A 22,291-nucleotide genomic window follows, 5' to 3' on the forward strand; every position below is an offset into this window, starting at 1 on the left:
TGACCTGTTCCCGGCAGGCAGGTGAGCCCCCCTGCTGCTACTCAGGGCACGGTGCCCTGCTGCTCCGGGGGCTGCCCTGGACGGGGATGCGCCCTCCCCAGGCCCCTCGGGGAAGCCCTCGGGGTCCCTCCGGGCCGCGCCTGCCTTGCCCTGACTGCCCTTCCGCTAACACAGTTTTGTGTCTTGGCCCAGCTGCTAAGGAACCGGCGGCTCTGGAGGGCGGCTGCTCGCTGAGAGCCTGATACACGTGGAAAGGGATGTTTTATTGTTGTTCTCCTTGATTAATAACTTTCACTTGCAGATTCCAAGTCCCGAGGAGCAGCGACTGGCGCGGCTGCCTGTGCGGTCCCAGCATCTCCAGCTCCCGTGTTTCTGGGAGTCAGATGCTGCAGGGGCGCCCTGGCCTCTGGGGCGTGTCTTTTCCCACATACAGTTCTTCTGCAGCAACGATCTTCTCTTTTTCTGAGGTGACATCTCTAGTCAGGAAACTGGGGCTCCTTCGTTGGGGTTTTAAAACTCAAATTTGCTGCCTATGTGAACTTCACTGCATTATTAACTGTATGATAGGGTCATTGAGAAATTACGTGTCCACACTTCAGGGCTCGGGCTGTCACGTTCGTTCAGGTTCTGTTTCTGGAGCACCTTCTGTGAGACGGGCAGGCTTCTCACTGGTAGGAGAACAGAACAGACAGACACACACACACAAGCAAGCAAGGCTCCTGTGCTGGGGGGCTTCCAGGCAGTTGACGACTTGAGGGTCACAAGGCGACTGCCCTGGGGAGACCCCCTCAGGGAGGGGTGAAGCGGGCCGTCTGCTCCGGACGGTGGAATCATCATTGTTCTTTGCTTCCTTTGGTGTGAGGCCTCGCGCTCTGAGCCAGGCCTGCCGGGACCGCAGCCTGCTACAGTGAAAACACTTCCAGAATTTACGTTCCAGTCTGCAGGCTGTGCGGAAGTGCAGGGCAGACCTTCAGTTCCTGCATCTGGGTCCCCACAGCCCTCGGGGGACCGTTCCTAAATCGCTGTTGTCGTTGTTTCAGGAAAGGCTGTGATTTACCACTTCTCTCTGAATGAGGATAATTCTGGGGATATCTGTGTGTATCTCTGAATGTCGATAAGGGCAATCTGCTTTATATTTGAACTTAAATTTACTGTTTTCCCGTGGCTTCAGATGCCCTGGTTCTTGGAAGCTCTGTGACTGCTCTGACAGCACCTGGCGGGCGAATGTGTCGGCGACCAGGTCTTTGGTTATATCACCAACCTGCTTCCTCCACACCCGTTTCCCAGCTGTGGCCTAAGATGGTCTCCTTTGCTCTGAATTGTACATCGCCATGTGGTGGAACCGTTAAGGCTTCGTCATATTTGTTATGCTAAAGTTTTGAAGTTTACATAGAATTTCACTTACCTTGCTCCTTGAAATTTTACCTATTTCAGTACGATTAAATTATCAACCTTCTTCTATCATTCTGATAGCCCATTTTTTTCTACTCGTTTTTGTAGTTTTATTTTGATATTTGTGTGTTTGACATTTAAATCTCAGTAGCTAACATGCTGTCTTCACTCATCCAGCAAATACTGGACAAGCTGTGTTTCAGGCACGGGGGGTTCCTGTAGGACTAGAGCGCATCCCCGCTCTCGGGAGCTTCGTTTTAATGGAGGAGATGGTGAGTAAGTAATCAGATCAGCGTGAAGGCTGGATAAACGGAGATGAGGGGCTTTGGGCCTTTTAGGTAGACAGGAAGGCAGGGCAGGCCCCTGTGAAGGGGGGGCGTTTGCACAGAGATGGGGGGGCAGAGACGGACCGGCGCTGCACACGGAGGGGCCGCGAGTCCAAGGCTGAGGCCGCAGTCGGCGGGGAGGGGCCGCAGTTGAACTTGCTGGGGCTCCTGGGGTGCTTCCTGTGAAAGGGGGCCGGCAGGGAAGTGGGCAGACACGCTTAGGGCCCGTGAACCCTGAGGGCGGAGGAGTCGTCCAGGCTCCCTAGGGTTCTGTTGGGAGCATCAGGGGAGTACGTGCCATTTCAGCAGAGGGAGAGGGGACAAGCGAAGAGCGCTTTGGGGGCAGCATCAAGAATTCCGTTCAGGTCAGGTGAGTGTGAGATGATGTCCTCAGATGGGACGAGACATGAGGCCTCTGCTCAGGGCCGGGCAGGCCTGCGCACAGGAGTTTGATTTGGGACAGCTGGTGGGGGAGGGGAGAGAAGCAGTGCTGAGCCCGGGGCTGGAGAGGGGGTGGCCGGGTGGCACAAGAGCCCGGGAAGCTGCCCCCCACGAGTGGGGGGAGAGCTAGGAGGATGCGGGGTTCCGAAGCCACGCCAGAAAATGTTGCTACAAGGGGAGGGCGGGACGGTACTTGCAGGCTTGGGTGTTTTGATCCGTCCGTTTTTTGTTCTCCCTGCTGGGTGAGGTCAGTGTCTGCTGTTGTCCGAGTCCTCAGGCCTCTGAAGGGGTGGGCTGTGTCGGGCTGGAAATACACTCCAGAGCCATCCTGTAGTTCTGAGAAAACGTGGAAAATAATGATAACAATTTTGAAAACTACTCAGTCTTGGCTCGGAATGTAACTGTGGTTCATTTCAGGGGTCAGAAAGCTTTTTCTGTAAAGGGCCAGATAGTAAATATTTTCACTGCTGTTACAGTGTGAAAGCAGTCATAGAAAACACATCAACCAATGAGTGTGTCTGTATTCCTAGACGCCTTTAGGACAAAAACAGGACAGAGACACGTTTGGCCCACGGGCTGTATGTGACTTTCCAGACCCCTGATGCTTTGATGTCTTTCAGAATATGACACTTGTAACTCTTAGGGGTTTATGAAGCTGAAAGTACTATTCTCATGTTTTCCTTTTAAAGGAAGCCACTTAATTTGTTACTCTGTATTGTAAACACTTTGTGGACAGTTGGATTTGATCAGCCAATCCTACTCCCCAACACTTTAAATACCAAGCGTGCGCTTAAGTCTTGGTGGAGTTTCCTTAAATCTGTGTACATGGAGCCACACCCCACCCCATGCTCCTGCCTCAGTTACTTTTTTCAGCCTAAGTGCTTTTAATTCTTTTCCATGATTTATGTTCTTTGAAGAAGAACCTATGAATTATCTAAACTGGGTTCCCTAGCATATGTAAAAGCTTTTAAGGTGTGCAAAGGCTTCTTAATCTGTGTTGCAGTGATTGAGGGTCAGCGTGCACATAACATAGGATCTACGCAGCATACGCACCACTAGCCGTTCTCTTCATGTAGCTGTTTAGATAGTGTGTATACACATGAAGAAATAGCCAAAGAAAGAAAAAAACCAATGTTCTCTTTGCTGTTCAGACTTGGGTGATCCCATCCAAAGGATGAACAATATTACTGGGTATGAATTTATATGTAAAAATATTTAGGTCCTGGCTTGACAGGTTCCTAGTGTGAGAAAGGAGCTCCTGGTGCAGCGGGGCTTCACCTGCAGCCCGTGAGCCCCTGGAAGCTGTAGGCCACACTGCGTGTGTGTGTGCATGCGTGTGTGTGCGTGTGGGTGCACGCTTGCACACGTGTGCATTTCTCTGTCTTGTCCGAGTGTCCGAGGTTGTCATGAGACCCCGGCAGAGTCCGCCCCCCGGGATGGCCGTGCCCCGCTTCCCCAGCGAGCGCCTCGCCTGTCCGCACCTCAGCCCTGCTGCTCCCCACGTTTGTGTGACTTCATCAAGTCAGTTTCTTTGAACCTCAGGGCCTGCTTTCTCTTTCTCCTAGAATTGTAAAGCTCCAAAAAAAAGCACTTTTGAATTGTGAAGTGTCCTATAAGTGTTTGTCTGTGGCGTTATACCACGAGAACACTGCATCCAGGGGGAGCATTTGAGTGGTTGGAGTGAGCTGGGGGGAGGGTGGTCTCAGCAGGTGGTCCCAGAGCCCCGATACCCCGTCGCCTGAGGCCTGCTCAGGGCGCTGTCCCCTCAACCTGGGCCACAGCTTTTCCTGAGAACAAGATGGCCCAGTACCAAGACTATTTGTTGGGGAAAGAATAGCCTTTTCAGCAAATGTTGCTGAGACAACTGGACATCCATATGCAAACATATGATATATAAAAATTAACTAGAACTGGGGAGTGGGCAAAATGGGTGAAGGGGGTCAAAAGGTACAAACGTCTAGTCATGCAATAAATAAGTAGTGAGGATGTAAGAGCAGCATGGTGACTAGAGTTAACAATACTGTATTGTATATTTGAAAGTTGCTAAGAAAATAGAGTCTAACGGTTCTCATCAGAAAAAAAGAATTTTTGTAACTGTGGTGATGGATATTAACTAGACTTATCAAGGTGATTATTTTGCGATATACACGTATATCAAGTCATTATGTTGTACACGTGAAATTAATATAATGTTGTATGTTAATTATATCTTAATGAAAGAAAAAAACCACAATGACATACCATTTCACACCCACTAGGACGTCCATAATCAAAAAGCCAGACCACGAGAGGTACAGGTGGGCGTGGAGAAACTGGAGCCCTTATCACTGCAGGGGAGACTGAAGTGGTGCGGACGGTTTGGGAAACAGTGTGGCAGGTCCTCGAAATGGTACACACACGACTCTAGGTATAGATCCCAGAGAAATGAACGTATGTGTCAAAGAAGCCAGTCACCAACGGCCGCGCGTTAGACGTGGCCCTTTAGATGAGATGCCCAGAACAGGTAGACGCGGAGAGACAGAAAGTGGGCCAGTAGCTGCCAGGCTGGGGATGGACGCATGGGAAATGAGCGCCGATCGGTACAGAGTTTCTTTTGGGGATGAGGAAGACGTTCTGGAATTAGATGGTGGTGATGATTGTAGAATGCTGTGAATATACTGAAAACCACTGAGTTGTCAACTTTAAAGGGTGAATTTATGGTATGTAAATTTCATTGCAATAAACTGTTACGTAAAAAGAGTGAAACAGCCCCAAATCTTGCTTTCTTGGCTTTGAAAGATTGTGGGTGAAACATACTTTTTTCTGTTTTGTCTCATGGTTGCCTGTGAGCTTTACTGACCTAGAGAACAGGGGTGAGTCTGTGACCTGAGTCAGGTCCCTGACGGGCAGGCCTGGAAGTTCCCTGAATGCCCTGAGCCAGGGACAAGGTGGCAGAAGGAATCGGGGGACACTCGGCCCAGAGAGGGGCTTCCAGGGGAAGCTGAGGCCTCAGCAGACGATGGGGAGTATGGCCGCGTGTCCAGCTGTATTTGGCCTGTGAATAAACCAGAGACGGAGAATTTCAGCGTTATTAGTTTAGGAGATTTGAATATTCGGTTAATTTGTTTATTGTGCTTAGAAATGATTTAAGAAAAAAGCACATCAGTCACATTCATTTTTAAAGAAAACATTCGAGAACTGCAAAACACTGAATTATTCCTTAACACACTCTTCTTAAAAGTCAGTCAACTCAATATGCATTGGCATCTTTCTGTATTCAGTGTGTTTTATAATTAAAAGATATGTCATGTATATAGTATACTAAAAAGTCAATCTTGTAGCTTAATTAAAAATAGAAAATAAAACAATTCTTTTTAAAATCAACTGTGTTCTCATCACATGTTCTCAAACTTACCTGTGCATAAAAGTCAACTGGGACTCATTAAAAATGTGGGTTTCCTAGGCTCCCCAAGAGATTGGTTCCACCTGAATTTTTCAGGAACACCCAGGTCATTCTGAGGAGCAGAGGTGTGCACTTTGAAAAGCACGGCCCTGGGGACTTCAGCCTGGAGTTAGGAGGTGATGTACGTGGCCAAAGTGTTCCTCATGTTACCGTAGGTCATTAATACCTAGTTCTTAAGGTATTTTGCAGCCACTTGATGTTAGAAGCAGATGACATCCATATTCTGATTCTGCTGCGAGAGAATAATATTTCCTCACAAGCATAATGTTTCACAGTAGGAGAAGTTGCGGTCTGTCCCCCCTGAAGCGCCTTTGTCGCTGGTGCCCGTTCACGTGGTCCCGTGTTCCCCTGCGCCTTTGTTGCTGGCGCCCGTTCACGTGGTCCCGTGTTCCCCTGCGCCTTTGTTGCTGGCGCCCGTTCACGTGGTCCCGTGTTCCCCTGCGCCTTTGTTGCTGGCGCCCGTTCACGTGGTCCCGTGTTTCCCTGCGCCTTTGTTGCTGGCGCCCGTTCACGTGGTCCCGTGTTCCCCTGCGCCTTTGTTGCTGGCGCCCGTTCACGTGGTCCCGTGTTCCCCTGCGCCTTTGTTGCTGGCGCCCGTTCACGTGGTCCCGTGTCCCCCTGCGCCTTTGTTGCTGGCGCCCATTCACGTGGTCCCGTCTTCCCCTGCTCTCTCCAGATTTCTTTTGACTTGGCTGAATACACTGCGGACGTCGATGGGGTCGGCACCTTACGGCTTCTGGATGCAGTGAAGACCTGTGGCCTTATCAACTCTGTGAAGTTCTACCAAGCCTCAACAAGCGAGCTTTACGGGAAAGTGCAGGAAATACCGCAGAAAGAGACCACTCCTTTCTACCCGCGCTCGCCATACGGTGAGGATGCGCACGGGCTCGGTTCTCTGTGCTCCTGGGGTGCTTCCGCCTGGACGCTGTTCCTGTCTCGTGGCTGAGGTCACGTGGTGTGAGAGCAACGTTGAAGCAACCTAACGGGGCCGGACTTGCTGGTCAGACATCTTTGTGTTGTGCTCACCGCAGGTTTTTTTTTTAATATATAAATTTATTTATTTATTTATTTATTTTTGGCTGTGTTGGGTCTTTTTTTCTTTTTCTTTTTAACACCTTTATTGGAGTATAATTGTTTTACAATGGTGTGTTAGTTTCTTGTTTATAACATCATCGCAGGTTCTTGCTGCCGTCTCCTCCAGGGTGAAACCTGCTGCACTGCTTCACCCTTCCAGATGGGCCGCTTTAAAAGGAAAATTAGTTCCAGCAAGATTCTTTTTACTGAACTGTTGAGGTTGTGCTGAAGTGATACGGCCTGGTGTTTTTGATTCCATTTCCCTGATGAAATTCTCCCTGAGCTCAAACCCTTAAACAAAAATGATAAAAATTGAAAGCTGCTAGAATATTAAGCGCCCGTATTTTTCACTTCTTAATTCTTTAAAACTAAGAAAAAGGGGATTAGACTTAAGAAAGGTCAGTTTGATATACTGCACACACTACAGTTGAGTGAATTAGATTGTGAAGGAACGAACTGTGATTATTACAGAAGGACGAAATTCTTAAGTATTTCCTTGTCACGTGGTTAACTGGCAAAGAAACCTTTATTTTGTCTTTGGCTTTTGAATCATTTTTTTCTCTATGTTGATACATTACATATTGTAAATACTGCACCTTGTTACTTGTTTAAGTGAAAATGGTTGTCTTTTATAATAAGACACTGTCTTTTATAACAATCACTGTCTTTTATTTGCTTTTAAAAAATTATTCCAACAGGGGCAGCAAAGCTCTATGCCTATTGGATTGTGGTGAACTTCCGGGAGGCGTATAATCTGTTTGCAGTGAATGGCATCCTCTTCAATCATGAGAGCCCCAGGAGAGGTTGGTATAGGTACTGATGGGAAGAGAGTGTCAGGCTCCACGGCAGGAACGTCACACGTGTGTGTGTGTGTGTGTGTGTTCTGCACGTGTGCTGTACAGACTGGGAATGTTTCACATCTGTTTTTAACTATGTGAATGTCAGAAGTGGTAAATGAGGAAATGTAAACCCAACCTTAATCACCTATTAACTTTGTTAGAGTTTTTATTCAACGTGGTGCCGAGCAGTGTCCCAATTTTACCATTTCCTTTGGTAGGTCGCATCAAGTGAGTTTTAACCCGAGTGTCAGGAAGTGTCCTTGGGATGCAAGGAGCTGAGCAGGAGCCAGGGCTTGTTCCCCAAGTCACTGTCACTCATGAAGGCTCTACCTGTGGCGTTTTTACTTTGAATCCATTGGATATTCAGTATTCTTATTTTACATTCCATTTAAACAGACATCCAGAAGTTTCTGTGCTTCTAGAGTATGTCTTAAGATACGTTTGAAATCACTTCTTATATTTAGAATCGTTATTGGGTTTTTTTTTTTCAGAAAATCATATTTGTTTGCATTGGCTTGTTTCCTTTTCGTGGTTGTCATTGAGACTATTAGCAACATGCCAGCTCTCCTGCTGCAGATATTAGGTTTTAAGTAAGAAAATGTGTACTCCTTTCATTACTTCTGACTTGCTGAAGCATGAGAAATCTTTACTAAACATGTGCACTCTACAAAGTAAAAGTTACCTGTATAATCTAATTCTAAGAAGTTTTATTAAATTTCACTATCATTTAGCGTTTTAGCTTGAGAATGAATGAGAAATCCAACGTCGTAAGTTGTTTCATGCCCAACAATTAGTAATGCTTATAACTTCGTCAATGAAATTTTATGTGACTGTGTAGCCACGTAATTAAACCAGCAAGTCATGAGGAAAGATTAAAGTGACATTTATACAGGTGTGTTTAGTGGCAATACATTATTTCATAATTGCATAGGTTAAAAATTCCCACGATGGGCTGTGGAAGCTGTTGTTGGAAAGGAAAGTGAGTGACAGGGCAGCCAGGAATGTTTCTTTCACTCAGCTCCATGGTTCTGGATGTCCTGACTAGAGGGGAGGAGAAGGAAGGCCTCAGCTCTCCTTGCCTCCAGACTGGGCGGCAGTGTTGGGGATCGACCGTCAGGCCTCCTCAGTCGCAGACGTGTTGGTGCATTTTGTCTGGGTTTCTGTGCTTCCCCCCTCAGCTTTTCCACTGGCAAAAAAGAAATACAGCTCAATTGTTTTGGGTGAGGTTAGGATAGGGAAAAACATTTAGTTGTAGAAGAAGGAGACAAATTTAAATGTAACCCCCCATCTTCTATTTGCATATCTCCTAATGAGAACTTTTTTCGCTTTGTTGATATTAATCACTTTTTTAAAAAATTTATTTTAAAAGTAATATTTCTTTTTAAAAATTAATTTTTTTATTGAAGTATGGTTGATTCAGGTGTTTGTTTCAGGTGTACAGCAAAGTGATTCAGATATAGATATATATAAAATTTTCAGACTCCTTTCCCATATAGGTTATTACAAAATATTGAGTACAATTCCCTGTGCTGTACAGTAGGTCCTTGTTGTTTATCCATTTTATGTATAGTAGTGTGTATGTCAATCCCAAATTCCTAATTTATTCCTCCCCTCCCACCTTTCCCCTTTGGTAACCATAAGTTTGTTTTCTATGTCTGTAAGTCTGTTTCTGTTCTGTAAGTACGTTCATATGTATCATTTTTTTTAGATTCCACATATAACTGGTATCATATGATATTTGTCTTTGCCTGACTTACTGCACTTAGTATGATAATCTCTAGGTCCGTCCATGTTGCTGCAAATGGCATTCTTTCTTTCTTTTTTATGGCCCAGTAATATTCCATTGTATATATAGGTACCACATCTTCTTTATCCATTCATCTGTCAGTGGACATTTAGGTTGCTTCCATGTCTTGGCTGTTGTAAATAGTGCTGCAATGAACATTGGGATGCATGTATCTTTTTGAATCATAGTTTTGTCTGGATATATGCCCAGGAGTGGGATTCTAGGATCATATGGTAGTTCTACTTTTACTTTTTTAAGGAACCTCCATACTGTTCTCCATAGTGGCTGCACCAATTTACATTCCCACCAACAGTGCAGGCGGGTTCCCTTTTTTTTCTCCACACCCTCTCCAGCATTTATTATTTGTAGGCTTTTTGATGGTAGCCATTCTGACTGGTGTGAGGTGATATCAAATGGGACCTAATTAAACTTAAAAGCTTTTGTACAGCAAAGGAAACCATAAACAAAATGAAAAGACAAGGTACAGGGTGGGAGAAAATATTTGCAAATGATGCAGCTGACAAGGGATTAATCTCCAAAATATACAAACAGCTCATACGGCTCAATAGCAAAAAGCAAACAACCCAATCAAAAAATGGGCAGAAAATCTAAGTAGACATTTCTCCAAAGAAGACATACAGATGGCCAACAGGCACATGAAAAGATGCTCAACATTGTTAATTATTAGAGGAATGCAAATCAAAACTGAAAGTAATGCTTCTTTTTTTTATTTTAAAGAAAAGTGAACAGTACAGGAGGGTATAAGGAGAAAAGAGTTCCCTCCCTCACACCGACTCCCAGCCCCATCCTCAGGCCCACTGTTGACTTCCCTTCAGAAGTGGCGCAAGCGTCTCCACGTCAAACATAATAGGTGTCCACCTCCATGACAGTAGGTAGTTCCATACATAATGTTCTGCGTCTAGGGCTGACTGTTTCTTAAAAACATGACCTGTAGCACACACCACTTTGTTTTGTTTTATTATATATCTAAACCAATGATATCTCATTCTTTATTTCATTTATATACTCGAATAATGGAAAATAATTAAAATAGAGTATATGTGAAACTGATGTGATACTTATCTGATATCTAATAGTTAATACTTAGAGCATTTCTTGAAACTTGAAAATTAATTTTCATATTAAATTAATCTGATAGTAGTATTGTTGTTTTGTCACAGTTAATTGTTATTTTTTAAGGAGGTTCTTTGCCAGACTGAGAATTTCTTCATGGTAGGGACTACATTACGTTCTTAAGTCAGCAGCGTCTAAAACAGTGCCTACCTGCTAATAAGCATTCAGTAAATATTATATAGGTTTCAGGTGTACACCACAGTGATTCACAGTTTTTAAAGGTAATACTCCATTGTAGTTATTATAAAATATTGGCTATATTCCCTGTGCTGTGCAATATATTCTTCTAGCTTATTTGTTTTATACATAGTAGTTGGTAGCAAACTGTTTTGAAGTAAAGATTCTGTCTGATATACTTTAGTAAATACCCAGAATTCACTTTTAATTGCCGCTAGCTTGTACGCCTGTGATTGCTCTAGTACTTTGAGTGAGTTTATTTTCTTAAGTAGGTTGAGCATTTGTCTGCACCTCAGTCCTTCCACCCTGTTATCTCGGGGAGCACTTTTTTCTAGTTGCTGCAGTGGTAGACCTCGGTCTCGTCTAAGGTACATCATCACAAACGCCCGATTAAGTAGAGCCCAAATGGATGCTACTTTTTTGGGACATGTACTTTTTCTCTAACAAAAAACAATTGGCAAGGCCCATTTTGACTGCATGAATAACATTTCATGAGAATTCCTGACTTTAAAAGGTATGGAAGAAGTATTTTTTAATACAAAGATATTCTAGACCAGAGCTTGGCAAACTGGCTGGTGGGCCCAGTCCAGCCCACCTGGTTATTTTTGTAGGTGAAGTGTCCTTGGAGCCCGGTAACGTCCAGGTGTTACACAGTATCCGTGGCTGCTTCCACAGTGGAGGCCTGGGTCCTGCAAAGCCCCAAATGTTGACTGTCTGCCCTCTAAGAAAACGTCTGCTGCCCCCCTCCCCCCAGGGGAATAGTTAGATCCTCAACAGCAAGAAACGGTTCACGTGGGTTTAGTATGGGATTCTCCCGAGGCCGCAAGATAGTCTGATAGAAAGATTTCCAATAAACATTAAAGTCACATTGAGTCAGAAGTTAACCCACCCGTAGCAGAACTCCTGAAGTGTGTTGTCAGTTGGGGGTTCCCCTGTGCTTTGCCGAAGTACCAAGGGGGCACCCAGGTGACCTGGCAGCTGAGCGGGACCCAGCAGTCCTCCCTTCAGGACGCGCTGTCACCAGGCTTCGCCCGCAGTGTGTGTCTTTTCTCCTTTGCAGTCCTCGGTGGTTCTCTTTAAGGTTGCTTACTTCGTTATGTGATGAGAAGTTCATGGTAGCTCTGAAGGTAGTCAGGGTCACCTGTGGTTGGCACAGAACTGACAGTGGGGAATCACTGATCTAGTGAAGAAAGCCATGATCCGGGGACGGGGCCCGTTTCCCTCTGCCATCTCTGCCCATTCTTTCAGTGACGGCTGGTTGGTTCATGTGCTCATGCTTTAGGTTTGCTTTTTAGAAAGTGTAGTCACTTGAGTAACATTTACTGCAAATTAACAGTGAATGATAGTTTAAATTCTAGAATTATATGTCCATAAAGGCATGAAAATGTCTGTATCATCATGTGTTCTGTGAATAACTACCACTGTGTATTATATGATGATATTCACAGACATGAACATGGTGCTTTTATTCATAAGCACTCAACTTGTCAAAATAAAAACATGTTCTGTTTAAATTAGGAGAATAGTTGCTTTATTTCACGGATAAATTGTGCAGAACTGGACACGTATCTGAAAAACTTTTTCTTCTCCTTTTGTTTCTCCAAACTTGAACTTCTTTATCTGTTTAACTTACGTATTTCTGCATCTACATGTACATAAATACGTGTAGCATTCTGTTAGCCACAGATGTGGCAGTGGTGCCACCTTTCTGCTGAAAATACAGATTTATATATTCTCTATTTAGGAGATAAAGGCTGTATGTATTGTCTAGAACTGTTACATTTTTTTCTGTGAGGAAAACGTCATATGCAAAAATCTTTTTGCTTTTATTGCTGTTTCTTTGAAAAGCTAATCAGTTAATAAGACTGATGTCACAAAGTTGTTAACTATATAAATTAAACTATGTAAAAAATACTGAGAAATTTTAAAATTACTTGAAAATAGCTCACGTAAAGAAAGTAGCTTCTTTTCAAATACATTGCTTATCATAAGAAAATCTGAGATTATGCTACAAATTGGAACATTAAAAGCAAGCCTATTAGGAAAGCCATTGTACCCATGAGCTGTTTTGTTGCATTTTTAATACTCTAAAGGTACTTCTAGAAATATTTTGACAAACTTGTATAACTTACACATTTCTTTATGTGCATATGGAAATTCACACATACTTCTAGTTTTTTAAATTTTTTAATTTAAAAATATATATTAGCCCATGAGATGATATCCTTTCTTTGAAAGAGCTTTTAGGGAAAAAACAGTGGACATCCACCTGTATATGTTCTCCCCAAATACCCTCAGAATTTATGAGCTAGAAAGGAATTTAGAGATCTTTCCATCCCATTTGTCTCATCAATGAAGAAGCTGAAGCAGCATGAGAATGAGTTGTCCAAGGTACAGCACTAACAGCTGTCAACACTGAGGCTAGACATAATCATGGGGATGGGAGGAATGACATAAACATTGCTCGTGTCTGTAGAAAAAGCACGTGGACACATTTTGGAGTTGGCGCTGGAGCAGAGCTGGGGCTTCGCTATGGAATGAAGCGACGGCTCGTGTCTTTGGTAAAAGCCATGAATTCATCTGGCTGAATGCAATGTGCCTTTCAGATGTTTAGCAGAAATAATCACAGTACAACATTAGTTTTATGAGATTAAAATACAAATGTGATATGAAGCAAAAAAACTCATCTTGAGTATCACCAAGAGTTGGCCAGGAGAAAAAACAGAGCTAATACAAAATACATTAAAATCGTGGCAGTGAAAAGTGATAAAGTACTTTAAATATATCCGTAATTAACAGTTTAAGAGTCCCACAAATGCATGGTGTACTGCTACTGTTTAGGTATCAAGCCATTTTTAGACGCTGTAGCACATTCCTGTAAATATGGGCTTCATAAGAAATCATATATAGCTGTCTAAACACAGTATTCAGCTGACTGGGAGAATCTGGCATTTTAAAGGTTCAGGAACTTGTAGTTTTAAGTTTTAGACTTGAGCTTTTTTTTTTTTAAACCGCCAAGTATTTTACTTCTTAAAATGTCTAACTATATTTATTATCATAAGTTAATCTTTAGATTTTTTAAAACTATAATTCCTGTAAAAATTAACTACCTAAGTCATAATAAAATTTTGGGTAATTTTCCCCTTTATTTTTCGAAAGATTGTCCTTTATTCATTGCTGTAAAGATAAGATTAATACTCCAGGTTAGAGGTTCTCAACTGGGGGTGGGGTGAGGTGGGGAGAACATGACCTGCCCCCGGAGGACATGTGATAATATGTGAAGACTTTTTTGGTTGTCACCAGCATCTTGCGGGGGCAGGGATGCTCCTAAACATCCCACAGCCCGAGTGTCAGTCGTGCTGAAGGTGACAAGCCCTACTCGCCCCATCAAATCTAGACGAATGTCATCTCTAAGACCAGGATCTTCTTTTTCTTTATGTATCACTTTTACTTTGCAGTAAATCCTTCCTAGACCTTTAGCAAACACTACCTAAACACAGGGGGAAAGAAATCTGATTTAAATAGCTCCATGTGAAACCATTTAGGCCTTAGGTCTTCTGGTAACTGCAGATCAGACCCAAGTCAGGGAAGCCCAGAGAACAGAGTTGTTTTTTCAGGGCTCTTCTAACCATCTGGAGCTGAATTCTCACTTTATAGTGACCCACTGGTCCACAGACCCACGTCAGGTTGGGTCCATGACCCTCCCTCCACCTCCAAAATAAATGAGCGTTTTTATCTTTTGTTATAAATTATGACAGGGACAAAGCTTTCCTTTGGGAATAAACCCTAGATTCCATGTCCTGGCGATGGTATAAGACAACCATTAAAATGTATTCGAGATCATCTCTCAGTGCATACATGGGATTATAGTAGTGTTACTGTGAGAGGTTCACTGTATGAGAATTTTCTTTTAAAATTATTCAAATTCACAGTATTTTAGGGCTTTAGGGGACAATAGAATGCATGATATAAACTAAGTGGCTGGAACTTGCTTTTATTTAACCCTGTGGGCAGAAAGCACTCCTCTTTCTGTATGTGTATGTATGTCTGTTTGTAAATAAAATAATCTTTTAAAACATGACTTAAGGGGCTTCCCTGGTGGCGCAGTGGTTGAGAGTCCACCTGCCGATGCAGGGGACACGGGTTCGTGCCCCGGTCCGGGAAGATCCCACATGCCGCGGAGTGGCTGGGCCCGTGAGCCATGGCCACTGAGCCTGCGCGTCCAGAGCCTGTGCTCCGCAACGGGAGAGGCCACAGCAGTGAGAGGCCCGCGTACCGCAAAAAAAAAAAAACATGACTATTTGTCAGTCTGGCTAGCAAATTTAAATCGTGGTGCTATAGAAATATCAAGAAACACGCAAACCAGTATCAAACAGCCCGACGTTTTATTTGTATTTCTGTCTATTAAAGGTGCTTTGTGGTTTTTAGGTAAGCATTATAGCCTTCATTTATTGGAAACAATTTAGCCACCCATTGTGAAATCAGGGCATGAGTAATCTCACGTGAGAGCTCAGCAGAGCACTGCAGGCTTGACGCAGAACCATTTTGTCTGAGTTTCATGGTTAGATCACTGGCCACTCACCTTGGACCCACCAAGGTCGAGGTGGCCTCTGGTTGGGCACGAAGTGACATCATCTGGTTCGCTGTCACTTTTGTGGACGGTGACACTTGGAGATCACAGAGCTGTCTGCCTCTGTTATTCTCTGCAGAGAGAGGAGGTGTAATTGCTTAAACGTGAAAGACTCTTGAAGCAATATTGGGTTTAACTGAGGCGGTTTTTACCACTAAATAAAGTGAAGTCCTTTCCCACCGGCTGAGACGAGGCTTCTGGGATTGTTATATTGATTTTTTTAATGTTTTGCAGTTTCTTTGGCATTTACATTTGAAACCAAGCTGACAACTGTCTGGTCTCACGTAGCAGGACGCTCACATATAGGCAGGCAGTGTCCACGGGGGCTAAGAGTGCCTCAGGCTTCGCAGAGCCAGGCCTGGGCTGAGGCAGCTTGGCCACAGGACTTCGGCAGCCCTCAGTCCTCTTCTGTGTTGATGACGATGTCTACCTCACGGGAGTGTCGTGAGGATCAGTGAGACAACAGTATACGCTACTTACCTGTGGGGTCCTTGTGAAGCAGAAGCAGGGAGCAGGTGTGAAAAGGATGAGCACAGTTCCTGGTGGGTTGAGAACATTCGTGTTTCTTTGTCCCCCCCTCTTCTTCCCTCTTCCTGTAGTGGCAGGGCTGAGTCCTAGAGGCCGAGGTGCCGGGCTCTGCCGGAGCAGCCCTCCGAGTGGGATTCTGCGGGCTGTGGCCTGAGACGTGCACCCAGCGGGGCCTGTCCGCGAGAGGTGCGCTTGAACCGAACACTGAGAATGTCATGATGTTTGCTTAGAGCAGTCGCTGAGACACCCCTGAACTGCAGGGAGAAGAGCTGTACGTGCTGCTGGAGAACTGCTGGAACCACGGGAAGAGCATTTGCAAGTGAGATTCTGGCAGTTGAGCCAGCGAACGTTTGAATTAGCGAAGCCGGAAAAAGATGATGATGAGTATGGAAGGTTATGGATAATTACCAAAGGCCTGGGAGAGACCCTTGAGAAAATTAATGAAACCTCCAAGTATTTTTAAAACTGATTGACATATTTTTATTAATGGTCCTGTGAAGTGCAAAATGTTTTGTCAAAGAAATTACAAACCGGAAAAGAAACCTGCTTTACTTTTTGGTGATACTAAGAAAAAACCCACAAGTACAATTTTCATTTAAATTTTATTAATTATAAGATAAATTACAAGTTTTATCAAAAGGGCGTTTTCCCCCAAATTTAGTTTGAGCCAAAGCTTTCTTTTCCCTGTTTATTACGGGGTTTTGTTCCCACTTTTAGGGGACACGGGAGTCTTGACGTGGAGCCAGCCCCCTCCACTGACTAAGTGAGGGACTTTGGTAAGTTTCTTCATCTCTCTGAGCCTCGGGTTGCTTTTCTCATTTGTGAAATGGGGTGATAACGGTCTTCACTTAGGGAGCTGTGAGCATTAAAGGAAATAATGTACGCAGGGTAATTAGTACATCCTACTGTCACCACCACTGCTGAGGTTGCATCTGGAGAAAGGGGGTCCACCTGTGGCCACCTCACAACTTAAAATGTGATAATAGGGACTTCCCTGGCGGCGCAGTGGTTAAGACTCCTCGCTCCCGGGTTCGATCCCTGGTCAGGGAACTAGATCCCACACGCAAGCCACAACTGGGGAGCCCGCCTGTGGCAACTAAGACCCAGTGCAACCAAATGAATAAATAAATAAATATTTAAAAGCTAATAAAATGTGATAATCATGACAGGAATGATAAAGGGGAAAAGTCATAGAGGGATCGGTGACTCGTCTTCCCTGAACAAGTTGAAGAAGCTCAGCTTCCAGAGCTTGGTAACTGGGGACTCAGGTAGACAAGATGGGGTGAAGGAGCCCCCCGAGCACTAGGCACCAGGTGTTGGTAAGAACAGTGTTCTGCACTTGTTGTCTGTGTTTAATTCCCAGAGCTCAGTTAGAGACTAAACTCTGAGCAGAAAAGATTCTCCTAGAGAAAGGATTTAAACCCATGTTACTCTTCTGTGGTCATCCTTTGTAGAAGAAAACTTTTTCTGTAGAAAATACTGCTTGTAAAGAAAGAAGAGGAGGATGGGAGAAGAGCCACGATAAACTCAGTGGAGCTCTACAATCCAGCTGACAACGACTCCATGCTTGAAGGCTGCTTCCGGCCAGGGCACAAGCAGGTCCTAAAGCATCGTGACAAGCTGGGGACAGACACGCCTGTCAGGGGCGCGGTAGAGAGAGTCCACGGGAACAACTCAGCCCCTCAGGTTGCGGTCGTGGTGTGCTGGGGTGAGGGACACTGGAGGTTTTGCCAGGACCGCTGAGCATCCTTTCTAGTTGGTTAGACACTTGCACACACACAGATGTGCGTGTAAGCTTAGCCTGAGCCCAGATCCAGAGTGGGATTGGCAGCTCCTGTAGCTGAGACACAACTGGTCTGATAGAGGAGGGGTGAGGCCAGCACTGGCTTCGTTTTCTTAAAAAATTAAGAAATTTGTGAGACTCAGGACGCAAGGACGCAAAGAGCAGTCCTTTGGGTATCCAATTACATACTGAGACCTTGAATTGGGAAGGGGGCCTCTCTCCCACGTACGTGGGGAGCACAGCCCAGGGGGAGGACGTGTTGCTCCTGGAGCCTCAGGGCCGTGGACTCTTGGGTCAGGGGCCCCGTGGCCAGCCAAGCTCTTGTGCAGGGGGCCGTGACTGTGGTTCCTCCTTCGAGTGGTTTAATGCCAGGAGGGTGAGAACTTCAGGCAGGTGGGTTTGAGAATATTCAGCATTTCCCACTGGGTCAGCAGAATTTGGCCTTGAATGCTTCTCTGACCTTGGTAGTACCGGCTGATGGACCCCTGGGGCATTCAGTCCTCTGCGTACCTTCAGTAATTTACAGTTTGGGCTCAACCTCTCAACAGACCCTTTGCCATCTTCCTACATCCCTGGTTGAATGTACACTTCCAGCTGTTGTTACACAGACATTCCTGGTCTTGGTGGACCCTAGCGATGGGTCACTTAAACATCCCCGGAGTGAGCAGAGTTGTTGATGTTAAAGAAGGCTTATTTCTGCTAGAATAGGTATATCGTTACAATACAACTTTCTAAATGTGTAGTAAGTTTCAGGTTTCTTAAAAGGCACCAAAGCAGGATGTACGTGAGGATAAGTAGCCCATAATGGGATGCAATTAAGGAAGTGAAAATACAGCCTGATCGCAAAGAAACACTTCCTGGCCGTGAGGAAGGTAGGTGTTCAGCATAATTTTATCGGTGGAATAGGGGAAACCCCAGTGCCCACAAGAAGCTGAAGAGGCCACAGTGAAGTTCACAGGAAACGTCTCTGCCTGGCCCCAGGTGCCTCTTAAAATCCCAACAATGAATTTGTACAGAAGCAGCAAACCTCTTTGTAAGGAAGAGGAAGGAGTTTCTCAGAGGCGCACTGAGGAATCCTGTTGGAGGAAGACCAAGTGAATAGGGCTGGAGCCTCAGTGCTGATCTGTGGCCCTGGGGACGGCCTCAGGCCAGTGCTCGCAGAAGATTGTGAGGGACGTTTCATCTGAAGTGCTGAACACTGAGGAGTGTTTCCTAACCTGCAAACAAAGGGTTTCCTTATCGGAAATAAATACAAGACAGGAACTGAAAATTCTTTTAAAAATGAATATCATCTACTGTGCCCAGCACTGTAATGAGCCAATACACTGTATGAGAAAAAGTGACACGTATACGCGCCTCTAACAGGTAGACAGGAGACCTTGGTAGACACAGCTGAATGCTGCTGAGTAATTAAGACTGATGGTTATGAACGTGAAATTGCTTTTAGGAGTGGAGGGACCCACGTCCTCAGGTGTGGAGGGAGGTCAGGGCTCCCTGACCTCAGGGCTGGTCACCCTCCGCTTGGCAGCCTCGCCTGCAGTGGAGAGGTACCATTGCGCTCCTCTGCTTTCGGGTTGCGCGTTTGCTTCCTTTTCTGTGACAGGAGAGGAACAGGAGAGCAAGTGAGCTGATTGTGGAAGGAGACACAGCTGCTGCCTTTCGTAGACCTTTGTCTCGTCCCCGTTTTCTATCAGATGAAGAATTTGAAGCAAGGCCTTTGGAAGATTTTCTTACTTTGCAGTCTTTCCACTGGAATGGCTATAAGCCGATACTGTTTCTTTAAAGTTACTTTGAACATGGAATTTCTGTGAAGTGGCCCTGCTCTGCTTCTCAGGCATCAGGACTGTTCTGAGTCGAGATGGAGGCTGAAGAAGGAACTGAATCCACGCGGTGTCCGTCCGAGCATCGTCAGGGAGAAGCGCTGTCATTTCCGATGCAGCGCCGTGTCTCAGTTCTGAGGTGCGGCCCAAACGTGACCCAGACAATGTGGGATAAGTCGTTTTTTAATGTTAATAAATCATTTCTATAAAAAAGAGTTGATTTCAAAGGATGATATACATGTGTCTTGTGTTATTCCCAGGCGTGCTCTGCCCTGTGTGAGTGGAATGTGTTCGCTGGGGACAGAAAGTCTGACCCTCCTGCACCATGTCCCTCATCTCTCCGTCTCTGCTCTGTAAATTTCAGAGCAGATTAGAGGGAAGAGAGACTCAGAGCGCACAGAGCATCCGGCGGCCACGGCAGTCACCGCCCCCCCCCCCCCCGAGGAATCCGTCCCTGAACTGGGACCTGTGCATCTGTGGGAATCTGGGTTTAGAAACGGCAAAACTCCCACTAACCTTCAGCAAAACTAAAACAGACGGTGCGTGGTACCCACGAGTGGGAACAGCCAGGGCGTGTGTGGCCAGGGCCGCTGAAGCTGAGACTCTGACCCTGCAGGTGCCTCCCTCTGTCTGTCTGTCTTGAATTTACCTTTTCAAACTCCTTTCTTCTCTGCAGCCAGAACTGAGGACACAGCAGCCTCGGTCTCACTGCCCCCCACCTTGTGAAGGTCTGGGGAAGGCACTCCCTGTCACCTCGCTGGGGCCCTGCAGCTAGGGCACTGGAGCTTTGGGGGTGCCTGCTGGGGGTGCCAGCGTGTTAGGTTGCCCCCAGGCATGGGCTGCCAGAGGCTCGACTGTGTCGGGGTGGGGAGTGGTCATTTAGGAAAGTCAGGGAAGCAGAATCATGGGACCTGAGCCATCGGCTGGAGGGTGAATGAGGAAGGGCTGCCAGTGGGTGGCGAGCTGGTCGCCAGGCAGTGACACCCAGAAGTCAGGTCAGCAGAGGTCAGGGTGTGTCCCCTGGGGTGACTGGAGGCCCGATGTGGACCTGCAGGTCCAGGGCTGGGGCCAGCGTGCACCAGTGGGGCTGCGGGCAGTGAGGGCATCCGGGGCCTGAGTGACCAGCCCCCGGGCCTGGAGGGCGGGGGACTTGGGGCGTGGGGGGGCCGTCCCTTGTCCCTTCTGCTGCGGAGCTGCTGCCAGTTCTCCGGCTCGCCTCCTTCTCTCCCTCAGCCATATCCCTGCTGGTCTCTGGGCCTCCCAGCCTCCCGGCCTCCCCGCCTCCTGGCCTTCCTGCTGCTTCAGCCCCGCCGCTCTCTCCTTTTCCGTCACCACCACTTCCTCCTTCTCCCCAGCCCCTTTACATGCCGTCAGTAGGTTTGGTTCTTGGACATGTCTGTCCTCTTGCCCACCTCCCTCTCTGGGTCTCATCCAGCCTTGGCCTTGGGACTTGAAATGTCATAACTGGGTCCCAAATGTGTGCTCTCCCCTCGCCCTCCCAAGGCTGGACCTGGCGTCCCCTTGGCCCAGTCTCATCTGGAGCTCAGTGTTTTGTTCCTTCCTTCCCTGATGGTTTGCTCAGCACATCACGTGAATAGAGAGACAGTGTTTCTGTGGCAAGGTCAGTGCTACACAGAAACCTGTTGTAATTTGGTGGGAGTTTGTCAGGGTTGGTTTGAGTGAGGCGGAGGCTCTCAGTGGGGACACTTTGTGTTCTCCTGGGGAAGTTGTGGAGCCTGCAGACACGTTTGGGTGTCGCAGTGGGTCGGGGGAGCCCCTGGCCCCGGGCCGTCGAAGCTGCACCCAGGACAGGGGGGCACCCTGCAGCCCAGTGCCGAGTGCCGAGCCAGGACCAGCCCTGGAGTGAGGATGTAGGGCCTGGAATGGTCCAGCTCCCCCGGGAAAGGCAACGAGCATTTGATGCAAACAGCAAAGGAGCTTGAACCTCTCTCTCTAAACCCGTATTTATGACTAGTTGCCGGGAAGTGGTAGCTCGCGTCATGAATGGGCCTCTTGTCAGCCCGGGTTCTCCGCAGGCGCTCCTGGTGGGGCCTGAGTACCTGCAGTTAAACGCTGTTGCTTTTGGCAGGGCATAGCAGCAGGCGAGGTGCAGGTCCTCTGATCTCCACGGTCTGTGCCGTCAGCCGTGACCTTCCCCGTGTCTCTTCTTTCCCCACCCCGTCTGCACCAAGCCCCGGCCCAGGCACTGCCCAGCGGGGCGGCCGAGGTCGCTGCGGGGTGGGACCCGGGGCCCCAGGCGGAGGTCGTGTGGGGTTCAGGGTACATTGGAATGATTTCTGTTTGCCAGTGAAGATCGTCCAAACTATCTTTGTACTTTATCTAATTCCAAAAAATCTTTAAATCGAAAGCTTTTGGATGAAGTGCTGGGCAGTGGAATAGAAGTTTTATTAGAGGAATTGCGGTCACTTTACATGCTGTCTGGTGCTGAAGGGATAGTGTTACACACGTTTGCGTGTGTGCTCACACACAGCCGCGTGCACGCATGGGCACACGTCCCGACTAAAGTCACCCCACACTCAGCGCTTCTTTTCCTCTTAGGAGTTGGACAGTGTGACTGCAGGGCCAGCGTGAAACACACGTCTGAAAAGAAGTCACTTTGTCTAATGGGACGAGCAGAAGAGTTTTCCCCGGGGGGCTCACTGGGTCTCCCTTGGCATTTCTGCCCTTTGTGCCACTGTCCAGTGTTGAATTTTGTATTATTAAAAAAAAAAAAAGTTTGTTAAAGTGATAACATTGTGGCAGAGATTGTGTTTTAACAGATGACCTAATTCTTTAATTTTAGTAAGTGTGCTACTATTCACATCTTAAAAGTTTAATGCTGGTAATTTAAGGTATATGTTTTGTAAAATTTGTCAGTTCTCCTTTTCCTTCAATTTTTGTTTTAGAAGGTATTTGACT

The 22,291-nt window shown here is 46.3% G+C and overlaps 1 protein-coding gene across 2 annotated transcripts in view; it reads left to right on the top strand.

Moving 5' to 3' along the window:
- The window catches only part of GMDS (GDP-mannose 4,6-dehydratase), a 477,395-nt gene that overhangs the window by 195,141 nt on the left and 259,963 nt on the right, over window positions 1–22,291 (top strand). For both annotated transcript variants that reach the window (XM_004281075.4, XM_033408007.2), the window contains 2 exons: window positions 6,278–6,470; window positions 7,374–7,478. In XM_004281075.4, the coding sequence (XP_004281123.1) occupies window positions 6,278–6,470; window positions 7,374–7,478 (298 nt within the window). The remainder of the gene's footprint in view (window positions 1–6,277; window positions 6,471–7,373; window positions 7,479–22,291) is intronic.

Source organism: Orcinus orca, chromosome 10 (genome assembly GCF_937001465.1).
Source record: "Orcinus orca chromosome 10, mOrcOrc1.1, whole genome shotgun sequence".
Taxonomy (NCBI): domain Eukaryota; kingdom Metazoa; phylum Chordata; class Mammalia; order Artiodactyla; family Delphinidae; genus Orcinus; species Orcinus orca.